The sequence below is a fragment of the Pelobates fuscus genome, chromosome 1 (genome assembly GCF_036172605.1).
Source record: "Pelobates fuscus isolate aPelFus1 chromosome 1, aPelFus1.pri, whole genome shotgun sequence".
Lineage (NCBI taxonomy): Eukaryota > Metazoa > Chordata > Amphibia > Anura > Pelobatidae > Pelobates > Pelobates fuscus.
The window spans coordinates 473,807,561-473,820,323 of record NC_086317.1 but is presented as its reverse complement, the minus strand read 5'-3'; the positions used below and the strand labels follow the sequence as shown (position 1 = coordinate 473,820,323).

The 12,763-nt window shown below is 41.9% G+C and overlaps 1 protein-coding gene across 1 annotated transcript in view; it reads right to left on the bottom strand.

Annotated features, from left to right (window-relative positions):
- Positions 1–296: 296 nt before the first annotated feature.
- The window catches only part of WDR73 (WD repeat domain 73), a 37,581-nt gene continuing 25,114 nt past the window's right edge, over positions 297–12,763 (bottom strand). The window contains exons 4-8 of the mRNA XM_063431936.1: positions 5,686–5,774; positions 4,069–4,136; positions 3,181–3,333; positions 1,219–1,584; positions 297–684 (exon numbers count right to left, since the gene is read on the bottom strand). Of these exons, the coding sequence (XP_063288006.1) occupies positions 443–684; positions 1,219–1,584; positions 3,181–3,333; positions 4,069–4,136; positions 5,686–5,774 (918 nt within the window). The 3' untranslated portion in view covers positions 297–442. The remainder of the gene's footprint in view (positions 685–1,218; positions 1,585–3,180; positions 3,334–4,068; positions 4,137–5,685; positions 5,775–12,763) is intronic.

Sequence of the window (12,763 nt, the reverse complement as noted above, 5' to 3'; positions counted from 1 at the left end):
ATGTACTTTAGAAATGCTCTTACCATCTACAACCTTGGTGTATCTGGCCTTTGGTTATTTTATTTATTTTTAAAAGATATCCCTACTTCCAGGACAGACAGTAAACCTACGTCCATTAACTTACTTGGCCATAACGTGCGAGAACATCTAAAAGATCTTTCCATTTCCATAAGATTAGTTGGACTAATAATTGTTTCACTGTAGATTAGTAAAATTTTCTCTTAACTGAAGCATTCAGTGATACTACCCCACTGTCCCAGACATCTTTTCTTAAATCGTGTAAACATCTTTTCTTGATTATATTCCAAGGTAAATAGTTTTTATTTCTTTAGCTACAACTTGAACAATACCACATAATGGAAAAAACAAACAACAAAAAAAACAGTATTATTTATTCTTCCCACGAACAAAGACATTACTGAAGGTATCCGGGTCATTGTAGCTATGGGTGCTGCTCGGTAGGAGTGTCTGCCCAGTCCCAGACATGTAATGAGCCGTCCTTGGCAGCAGAGAGTACAGTCTGTTCCTTCCACGGGTGCCAGGAATGTGCCGTCACCTTTGGAGTGCCTCCATCTTCACATTCAGCCATGACAGAGTGACCTTTGTGAGTAAACAGTGGGTCTCTCTCTTTCATTGACGTGTCCCAGTATTTTGTATTGTAGATATCAACATTGCCATCAAATCCTGCATAAGGAAGGACAGAGGGGTCACTGAATATGATGAAGGCTAAAACAGAAAGAAATAGACTTGGGGCAGTACATACTCAGCTATAACATTATTACACCTCGCTCATCTAGATAACTGTATGTCTACAAATCCCCACTTTACAAGTTAAACTTCTTCATGGCTTACTTTGAAGGAGCCTGAACCATGGTCACGCCTGACAGCTCCACTCAAAAACTGAATTTATAAACTGATAGCAGCTACTGCTCATTCATTAATTCCATTCCCTCCTACTCGAAGATAAACATGGCAGGTAATTTATGGGAAATATTCAGAATGAAGAAGTGACTCCTGATTGGCTGAGCCACTTCCTGTTTGTATAGACCTCGCTGCAAAGGCAGCGAAAACAACAAATGCAGGAACTTTAAAATTACATATATCTATTTTTCTTAAAGAAAATATTCTATGATTCATTGTAGATAGGTCAATACGCACAGTGCACAATCGTCTTAGGGAGCCCGCATTAGACTTGCACAGTGTATGGCCAGAACTTACCTGAGATGGCAATTGTATCCTCCAGTTCTGGAGCCCAGCTGATGCACAAAAAATTCTCAGACAAAGCTGGGTTAGAAACTCTGTGTTTGGTGCACTTTAAGGGTTTGCTAAGCTCCCTTGTGTCTGTAATTACAATATGTCCCTCAGAAGAGAGACTAGCTATGGTTGTAGTAGCTTCCTGCTTTCTAGATGTAACTGCTGCACACCAGAGGGGTTTGCAAGTTGATGAAGGGTCTACCCTGCCCTCTATAGATGGTTTTGGTTGACGAACATCGACAATGTATTGTCTCCCGCTCTCGCAGCACAAGAAGAACGTGTTGGTGTCCAGAAAACAAAGGTTGCTGACGGAATCAGTTTGAGCTACACCTAATGGATCAACACAAGAGTGTAAGAATCAATGACAGCATTAATAGGAAAAGGAAGTGGAAAAAAGTAAGACAATCACGTGCATTACCAAATATACTTAGTCATCTAAACAGCCATACCTCCTCCACCCCCTCCCCTTAAAAAAGAAAATGCCCAAGGGCCGTTAATCTGAAAATTGTCCTACATTAGACCAGGGAAGAATGGATCCTCAATACCATATTATCTTGAAACCAGACATCCTTTTACACAAAGTTTGAAGTCTACTAGACAGGTCTAAAAGTTACTGCAAGCCTGGAGGGTCCATGGCACACTCACCATGGGTGACGTTTTACTCTCCAGAGCTGAATTCTCACTTCTCACTGTTCTATGTAAGAATAGCACAATTTGAAACCTGCAGCTGGAAAAGAGGATTTATATGCAGCAAACTAAAAGCTAGCTATGGGTCGTACTACTTATTTTAAAAAGTGCACTATTTTATTTTGGGCACAGCAATGGCATGACAATTAAAAGAACAATTCATGGGCGACAAAAAAAAATGTTTAGTAGATATACCTTCAATTAAAACATGCATGCATTTAACTATGCATTTTCAATTGGAGTATATCTAAAAATAGCTAGGAAAAGCTGCAGATCTCATTTACAAGTCCCCGCCCCCCCGTGCACACTTGATTTTAAGCCACAAGAGGGCACAGTTTCTATACTTATGCATAAAAGTCATTCAACTACGTTCATTAGGTACAGCTGCAAAATTAGGCTCAGTTTCCTGAGAAACTGCAATAATTACTATTCAGGGTTAACTCGTCCTCTAGTGGCTGTCTAACGCTGTCATTCAGCGCTGACGTCGGCAGAGGAAGGAGAATTCCCCAGCGCCAAGGGAGCCTGGCGCTGGAGAAAGGTAAGTGTTTAACCCCTTCCTCCCCCTTCAGCCCAGCGGGAGTGGGACCCTGAGTGTGGGGGCGACCTAAAGACCCTATTGTGCCAGGAAAACAAGTTTGTTTTCCTGGCACTAAAGTGGTCCTTTAAGGCAATATGAGCCTGAATTCTGCATGGAAATGGTGGGTAACTTAGAAATTTGTTGATAACAGAAATGTGGGGCAATATTCAAGTGGATTGCATTAATAGAACTCAGAACTCACACTAGCCAGTAACCCCTGGCGAGTAGACATTTACCAGTGGTGTATGTGCTATGGCTTGCAGTGGAGAGTACGTTTTAGGCCTGGCTAGTAGCATTGATGTTACATAGCTAAAAAGAGACTTGCGGCCATCAAGTTCAGCCTTTCTCACATCTGTTGTTGCTTTTGATCCAAAAGAAGGCAAAACACCCAGTCTGAAGCGCTTCCAATTTTGCAACAAACTAAGAAAAAATTCCTTCTTGACCCTAAAATAGCAGTCAGATGTCTCCTTGGACCAAGAAGCTATTAGCCCACTAATTAGAAATGATATTCCTGTATGTTATGTTTTCGCAAGTATTTATCCAATTGCTGTTGGCATATATCATCATTTGTTGCCTCAGAGTAAATCTACAGTTTATATAAACCCCTAGTTGGTTAAAGTTTGCTTTGATAGGATCTCCTTGCATATTAATATCCAAACTACCTAAAGAGTAGATTAGTTTGGTAGATTCGATCTCTGTAAGATGGACATTGTTGGCCTGAGAACCATAAAGAACTGAAGAGGTGGTGGTGGCTATTTTCGTCCAGGTTTTCTTCCCGGCTTCTGACCGAATTGTAGTTTGAGGTTTAATAACATCTGTAGGAAAACACAAACTATACTTAAAATAGTGTAGAATGAATCCACAAGGAAACGGATAATATATGAACATCACGGAGCAGTTGGAGTGCTGCAGGTTATATGTGACTGGCCTAAACAAACTGTATGGACAGAGGGAAGATAGGCAAAGTCTAAAAATGAAAAGGACAAGTGAAACCCTACGTACGCAGCAGACCAACCTCAAAATAAATGCATTCCCAAGATAGTAGACATTAAGGGACTGAGAGATGTTGCCATTACTGGATTAATACAGCTGCCTCTTTAAATCAAACAGGTTTTGGGAAGTTAAAAAAATAGTCCGCTTTATTAGGAAGTGTGTAGGGAGGCACATGCAGGGAGGTGTAACTAGGGCAGTGTAAACAACAGTAATTAAACTCCTAAACAGCAGAGAAATTACACCAAAATGGGTTGAAATTAGCTAAAGTTGTTTTGGTGCTTAGAGAGTCCTTTAATGCATTCAAAATAGGTGGTAAGTTTGATTGGTGACTGGAAAAGTAATTAATTATTGCTTTAATCTTATCCATAAAATGTGTAGCAGAATCTTCTTAAGAGAATGAGTATGGCTGAAGGCCACAGGGTCACAGGAGAGGGTTTCATACTGGTAGAGAGGCATTATGGGTTGGATAAAAGCACAAAATTTAGCGAAGCATGAAATTGAAGCCATTAACACCTTGATTGATATACAGCGCTGCAATGCAAGTTCGAATTACTCACCTTTGTCTTCTGCTCCAATCTGCCAAACCTGCACCGGACTAGTGGATGGACCACTTGTAACCAACAAGCTGTTAGTAAATAAATATTTTGATTAAGAAGAGGCTAGTGTCTTTGGAATAAATCCTGGTGTGGATTGTTTAACATATTATCAAATCTGCAATACTAGCAATCTATTCTTAAATACAGGTCATTTCTCAGGCTATATCAAATCATCTGATTAATAGATGTTCCTATAACTCACGTCAATGGTGCTATCAACTTTAGAGAGATAAAAGGGTATGTTGACTCACCCGGGATAGGGCATAAGGACCTGAATAGGCAGCACGGTTGGTGCTTTATCCAACTCACCGATTTCATCAGGTATTATCCAGTGTGCTTGGGAATTTCTAACTTATTAAATTAAAGGGACACTATACGCACCCAGGCCACTTAATCTCAATAAAGTGATCTGGGTGTCATGTCCCCCATTTGAACCCTGCAGCTGAAAACATTGCTGTTCTGCAAGCAGCCACTAGAGGCGTGTCAAAGGAAATAAAGTTAAACTCTGCTATTTCTATCACATGGTCTCAGAAAGACCACCAGATCTGTGCAGTGTGACATTTCTCCACGCATGCACACTGGCTTCCCAATGCCTTCCTATGTGTAAGCATTGTTTTGGCTCATCGATCGTGATGCAGGGTCAGGCGCGGAGATAGCACCACGAGGAAGGAAAGGTAATTAAAACTTATTTTTTTTCCTCCCTGCAGGTAGGGTCCACTGACCTAACCACTTTTTAACACTGGAGAGTTGTTAGTAATGCACATTTGTTTTCCTAACGTAATAGTGTTCCTTTAATGAGGTTTGATTTAACAGTCAATCAGAGCCGCTGGTACAAAATAAATTGCTGCAGAACTTGTTTATAGGCTAAATAGCTGTCTAGAATCTGAAGCAATGATTGAGAGCAGAACATTCATGTACTCGATATCCAAGTGTAGCTGGATGGGGAACTGGTATGTAAATAACAGGAAGGGCTGTAATGAGAATTCTAAGCAGATCATTAGACAGGTGTGCAGTGCTTCGTACATGTCCCTCCTATGAACGGTGCAGTACAAACAAAATAGCAGGTCACTGGATTACAGGAGGACTTCTATCGAGGGGTGGGAAAGCAATTAACACTACTGTCAGAGATATTGTACTACTGGTAGCCAGATCATTTTGGTTGTAATAACCCCTTCTGTGCCGGTCCCCCCTTCCTCCTGTCAAATGCCAATAAATAAATAAGAAATGTACTTTCCTTAACAAAAGGGGGAGGGAGGTCAGTGGATGTGGGGCACGCTGCCATTGGCTGCCTGGTTTCAGCATGCTGTGTGTGCTATAGTCAGAATTGCACAGAATTGACATTTGTTCTGGGCTGGCTAATGACTCTGCTAGAGGAGGTGTAACATCCCTGGCAGTGAATGGATTACAGCGCTTCAAATCAAAGCGCTGCGCATACAGACTACAGGCGCAATGACCACTTCAATTCACTGAAGTGGTTACAGTGTTTGGAGTGACCCTTTAACGCTTGGGTCATAGCAGAAGAAATGTAAAACAGGGACTTAGACCGAACTATAAAATGTTAGGACATAGAACCAGTACCTGCTGTTTGGGACATGTTTAAGGCTGTACACAGGATGCTCTGAGAATCCGCCATGTTCCACCTTCAGATCTCTTTCTGGACACAGTCCCTGCAGAGGGGGGAAGGGTGGGAGAGAAAGTACATTTCTAACTGTGTTTACATGGAAAATACAAAGCAAGGAAACTGTCAGAATTTGATCGGCTGAGTAAGTTCACAAGATTAAGCCGAAAGGTCTGCAAACAGATATAACCAGTTGGGCTGATAAACAAGACATACACTTACTGAGCAACCCGGCACCCCCACCACTGATAGTCTGTACCGATTAACCCATGGTGAGCACCAGAACCTCACACTGTATTTATAACTCACCCAGGAAAAGACAAAAATCTGGATCCGGAGTACCATGACATGTGCAAAATATTTAATCAGACAATCTTTGCTTAACCTCAAAAAAGCCAAATAATTGTGCAACACACACACAAAAGTGTTACTTTTAAAGGAACACTGTAGTGTTAGAAGCACAAAACTCTATTTCTAACACTACAGTGTCCCTCTGCCCCTGCAGCTTCCCGACAAATAAACAGTTTTTTTTAACTTACCTGAGTCCAGCACGGCAGTCCCATGGCGCAGGATCAGGCTCCTCCTCCTGCCACGTCATGGCGATCCAGGAATCTAATGAGCAGCGAGTGTGGCGCACACATTATGCCTTCCCCACCGGAGAGCAGTATATGAATGCTTTCCTATGGGGATTTTCAAGACGCTGGACGTTCTCATGCAAGGCTTGAGGTAAACACCCACTAGAGGCAGTCTTAACCCTGCAATGTAAATTGCTGTTTCACAAAAATGTTTTACAATGCAGGGTTGAGAGGACAGGGACATTGCACCCAGACCACATCAATGAGATAAAGTGGTCTGGGTGTCTATAGTGTCCCTTTAAAGCATCATTTGGAAAATAAAAATGATTAGCACTTTAACTCGTGTCATTTCGTCCTAACTATACTGGGCTTTAATGCATTTAGGTTGTAATGATATGTCGTGCAGATTTTTTTTTTGTGAGCGGTGTTATATCCCTGCTCAAACCAGTAAGTACCAGGTATCAATAGATATCTGGGGCTCTCCTCTATCAGTTGGGGGCGTTTTTAGTGGCCCCATACATTTTGGTAAACTGCCTGCTGTGCTAGAAGTCCGCATGGCATGCAGCTCCATTTAAATGCCAATAATTAGATTGGGAGGTGAGCATGGTTAAATCCGTGCTCAAGCCAGGACACTCATCTATTGACACCTAGATTTCCTGACTTGAGCAGGGATTTAATATAGATTATGGATTAACATTAGGATTAGAATGAGTGTCAAGTTTAGGATTAGGTTTATATTTAAGATTGGTTTTAGAAATAATTTTAGGATTAGGGTTCAGATTAGGTTTAGAGCCAGCAAGGAAATCCCTCTGCTGGTTTCTAACAATATTTATTGGGTTAGGATTGTGAATATGATTACGGTTATAATTAAGGTAAGGCATAAAATTAGGATATGGATTAAGATGAGGTTTATTATTAGATTTACGGTTAGATTTGGGATTAGGATTTGGTTTAGAATTAGGGTTTGCTTTAGCTTTTAAGGATTTAGATTGGGTTAAAGATTGTTACTTTGAAAAGGCATACGAATAGGATACAGTTGTAGTCAGGCTGTGTTGCTGAGAATAGTTAAAGGGACACTATAGTCACCTGAACAACTTTAGCTTAATTAAGCAGTTTTGGTGTATAGAACATGCCCCTGCAGCCTCACTGCTCAATCCTCTGCCATTTAGGAGTTAAATCCCTTTGTTTATGAACCCAAGTCCCACCTGCCTGCATGTGACTTGTACAGCCTTCCATAAACACTTCCTGTAAAGAGAGCCCTATTTAGGCTTTCTTTATTGCAAGTTCTGTTTAATTAAGAATTTCTTATCCCCTGCAAGAGCCTCCTGTATGTGATTAAAGTTCAATTTAGAGATTGAGATACAATTATTTTTTTAAGTCTTTATTTTGTTATGCAAAAAAGATCACAAATTGGCTTGCACTGCTACAACAGCAGGTGTGAGCCCACAACTGGCATACATTTGAAAACAAGCACATTGCAGGTGAGGAACATTGCACATTTTTTTGTAAAGATAAACATAGCTAGTTAGCGGAGCATACATGGACATCAATTTATGTAATGGTATTGATTGCCAGAGGTGTGTCAGTGCTGTGGGCGGGACACTACTATAGTGTAAGTAGAGCACAAAACAGGTCTAGTGTTGGATGTCCTGTTAAAAAAACTCTATTAAGAGACAGTGGGTCCTAAGCTTCGTCTGCTCCTGGTCGTGCCCCATAGGGTATTTGTTAGTCACCTAGTGTGGATCTTGAGCTATAAGCGAGGAGAAATTGTTAAGAAGTCACCTATCTGCAGGTAACTTTGTTCCCTACCGGGCGCTGGTGGATAAATCTGCAAAGTGGTTCCCTTGCGGGGGTACGGTAGGGGGGGGGGGAGGGAAGGTATGGGTGGGCCAGTTGAAAGACACTAGGTCTGAGGGTTATGAGCGGACTAGTACTCGAGTACATTCAAGGTAGTGTGGCAACTAGTCGGTGCGGCCATGGTGACAGTTGCCGGTGAAACAGTGCCATGTAGTTACGGTAATGCATTTAGGAAACATAAAACATTAAAGTAAAACAAGAAGAAAACATTGATGCTGAGGGACGAGAGAGAGTTATCATAGAAGCCTGGTAGGCAACAAACAGTCCAGCACAGCAGTTGGACTTCTATGCGGACAGACCATCTCTGGCTCGGTCTTCTCCTTGGCGTTCAGGTCGGCATCGCGTTCGGGGTCGGTCTTGGAGTAAAGTCCGCAATGTTCGCAGGGTTTATGTGGAGCAAAGTCCCGTTTGCCCCATTCTGGGGGGTGGTAAGACTAAGTGAATGCAGGTGCGCTTCTAATTCTTGTAGGCTCCGTGCCTTGTAGGTATTCCCTCCATGGGTGAAGAGCAGTGCTCTTGGGGTGCCCCAGCGATATGGTATGTTCTTGGTGCGGAGGTGTTGAAGTTGCGGCTGCAGAGATTTCCTCCAGGATAGGGTACTTTTTGTCACATCTGGAAAAACTAGGAGCGTGGCTCCTTCAAAGGTTAAGGGGGTTTTCCCTCTTATTGCGGCTGATAAGGTGTTCTTGTCCTGGAGGTTTCGGAAGCGGAGGATGAGGTCCGCCGGTGTTGCTTGTGGTACATGTGCAGGCTTGGGAAGCCGGAACATCCCGTCCAGTTTTATGGCTTTGGCCTGTTTGGGCATCATCAAAGCTTCAAACAGGCGTCTGATGAAGTGGGGTAAGTCCTTGAGGCCTACGGTCTCCGCTATGCCTCTAACTTTTAAATTGTATCTTCGTCTTTGATCTTCGAGTGAGTTTACTCGGTTTTCAGCAGCTAGTTGCCTGTTCTGGAGCTCTGCCAATGATTGCTCCACCACCTTGATTCGGGCGTCATGGACACTGGAGGTGGCATCGAGTTGTGTGGCTTTGGCCTTGATGCCTTCTATGGCGGTTGTGTAGTGGGCCCTGTCCGCGGCCAGGTCTTTTCGCAGGTCCGCAAACATGGCTTTAAGCAGGTCCGCCGTCACCGGTTCCCCGGCTTGCAGGGGCTTGTCTGCCCTTTTCAGCGGTGGGTCATAGGAGGCTCCCTCCTCGAGATCTATGGAGGCCTCGTCGGATGAGCACGACAACTCATCCCTGAGCGCCATCTTGGCCCATGCGGCCTGCTGTGAGTTACGTAGCAGTTCCCCAATATCTTTGCTGATCGGGCACTTGTCGGCTCGGGGTTTTTTTTAGTTTTTCTGCCCATCGTCTGCCTTTGCGTTGCGTGTATGGTAAGGGGTCAGTTTTGGCTGAAAAAGTCTGTTTTAACACGGTTTCAGCAGAGTAGGGCTCAGAGCTCAGAGAGTTGCGTCCGCTCCGGTCCTCAGTTAGCTCCGCCCCCCCGAGATACAATTATTTAAGGTAAATTACATCTGTTTGAAAGTGAAACCAGTTTTTTTTTTCATGCAGGCTCTGTCAATCATCAAGGGATTTAACTCTGTCAATTTGTCAAGTGATTTAACTCCTAAATGACAGTGAATTGAGCAGTGAAATTGCAGGGCAATGATCTATACACCAAAACTGCTTTATTTAGCTAAAGTAATTTAGGTGACTATAGTGTTCCTAATATAATTTTATTACAGTGGGACACATGAGCTTCGAAAAATAGGCAGGAAAAATACAATGTATACCTTTTCAAAGTAACAATCTTAATTCCAGTATATAAAAATAACACAAAATTTGAAAAATAAAAATGGTTTAAAAATGGCAGCTCAATAAAGCTCAGAATACATCATGTGATCGTCCCCATGGTGTCTACTTTTGCAAATGGTATGCATTTTTTTTTGAGTAATTTAAATATGTGAGTTACTAAAATGCACCATAGACCCATCCTTTTTTTTTAAATTTACTGTTTTTAACGTCAATGTCCAGGTTATACATTCAGCTCTTTATTTTTACAAAGAGTACTATTCAGTACTCAGGAGATATAGCTGAGCTATATCACATATAGTTTAGAAAATATATTGCTAAATTGCAATGTGCCTGCAAAAAAAGGGCAAAAATAAAATTGGTGGTTAAATGGCTGTTTAGTAAGGCTCAAAATATACCATATGGCATGCCCTGTGATGTCTACGTGCACAACTTGTATGCACTTATCGGGTATTTTTAACTGTCAGACCATAACAGTGCTCGAAAATGCGGAATAGGCCCAACAAATTCATCTATCCAAATTCTAACTGTAAAAGCTGAGGATAGTTAATACATTGTTAAACAAAGATCTGCACACCAGTCAAGCCATAAGACTTGCTTTTCCCACAGAAATCACAAATTTGCAGTGATGTTACTAACCCAAAGGATTCTGGGTGGATAAAAACTGAAATAGTCAAGTCACTAATATAGCACTGTAGCGTTGCAAGATAGTGCTATAGGCATTTGCTAAGGGTATTGTTTGATAAGCATATTTTGGAGGGCTTGATCACAGAGGCACATATCAGATTTTAAAATGGCCATTTAAAATGTGTATGTAAAAAATGCGGCAAAATAAAATTCTTTCCAAAACTTTGGCATAAACTTGTGAAAAATTGCAACATTTTTCTAAGGCACAATATAGGAAGTGGTTGTGGCGAAGGACATGGCCTTTGCACCATATAGACCGTTCATCTATCATTGGGCCCGCTACATCGACGATATCCTGATCCTGTGGACAGGTAGTGAGGAAATGTTTAAAAACTTTGTAGCATCACTCAATACAAATAATTTGAACCTATCTTTTACATCGGAATTTGGGGGTGATACATTGAATTTTTTAGATCTTACCATTACAATAAATGGTGACTCCATTAGCACCACACTGTTTAGGAAACCAACATCCTCTAATAGTCTTTTACGCTGGGAGAGTTTCCACCCCCAAACCCTTAAACGAGGGATACCCACCGGGCAGTACCTTAGAGCCCGCAGGAACTGCAGCAACATTGAAGACTTTAAAATTCAAGCCAACATACTGCGACAGCAGTTCAAAGCAAAAGGGTATCCCAACAAATGCCTTAAAAAAAGCATATAAAAGGGCCCTGGAGGTAGATAGGGACACCTTACTAGCTCCTAAGAAAGGGGAGTTCTCTACTACACCACAACCCCCACGCCTAATAGCTACTTTTGACTCAGGCTGGGAGGCTGTAAAAAATGTCTTTCAAAAATTCTGGCCCTGTCTTATGGACGATACTCACCTCAAGAGGGTTTTGGGACCAAGAATAGACATGACCGCACGCAGAGGGAAGAATCTTAGGAACCTTCTTGTTCCAAGTCACTTCCATTGCCCCCCGGCGCGCACTTGGCTACATTCCACTACGGTGGGATCGTATCAATGTGGCCACTGTGTGGCCTGTAAATTTATCAAGCGGGATTCCAAGACCATCCCGGACAGCACGGGAAAAAGATCGTTTAACATCAGATCTTTTTTCAACTGCAATACTTCTGGACTGGTTTATCTCCTCACATGCAGCTGCCAACTACAGTATGTGGGAAAAACCTTTAGACCCTTCAAGGAGCGGATCAAGGAGCATGTTAGATCACCGAAACTGCTTATTGATACCCCCATAGGCCGCCACCTAAAAGAGTTTCATGCGGGCAATCCCCAGGGGCTTCGTTTCTGTGGATTAGAACTGGTCAGAAGGGATAGACGAAGGGGAAACTATGACCGTTTCCTGAGACAACGAGAAAGTTTTTGGATTTTTCAATTAAAGACGCTTCATCCAAAAGGTCTAAACGAGGGTTTCTCCTTCGCCCCTTTTATCTAAGAAATCAAGAAATCTCTAATGATATCGAAATATTCTAACAATTCAACTGGCCCGTAGATATCCAGTCTATCTATCTAAGGTCACCCCTATTTACCAATTAATTGCTTGCAAATAATATCAATATATACCTCCAATAACCTTTGATCGAATGTCATCCATGTGTTCAATTTGTGGAGTACATCTCCATTCTTCTAGCTTTATTTGTCATCACACAAGTTTTACATTTAAACAGATCTCTTTTTCTTGGTATTTACCCCCTATATCTTGGGGGGTTTTAATTTTAAATGTCGCTCTCCAATACTACTGTTAAAATGCATATGAATATCTATCTGTTCCCTATTAATGGTACTGTCCAACTCAGGGCCCTCCTCCAGCTGTAAAACATTTCCATTACATTGGGTCCCCTAGCATCGGATATGGTCCCAGCAATAAGACCAGTTTTATGGTAAATGCTTGAGTCTCTAGATTTGGAGACTCCGACAATGAAGGGCAATATGGGCATTTATATAATAAAATAATATAATAGAACCCCTTACAGCCGACAATGTGTTTGGACAGCTCCTGTTTGCCACTTTAAGGAACGCCTGGGCATACATATGGTGATATAATCGTCCATACTCACTGCACACTAATTCTCTGTAGGAGCAAAACAAAATTTTTGACATTTATCAGGAAGGCTTCTCTGCCTCGTATACCCATGTATGTAAAAACCTTTACAGATCATCTTTC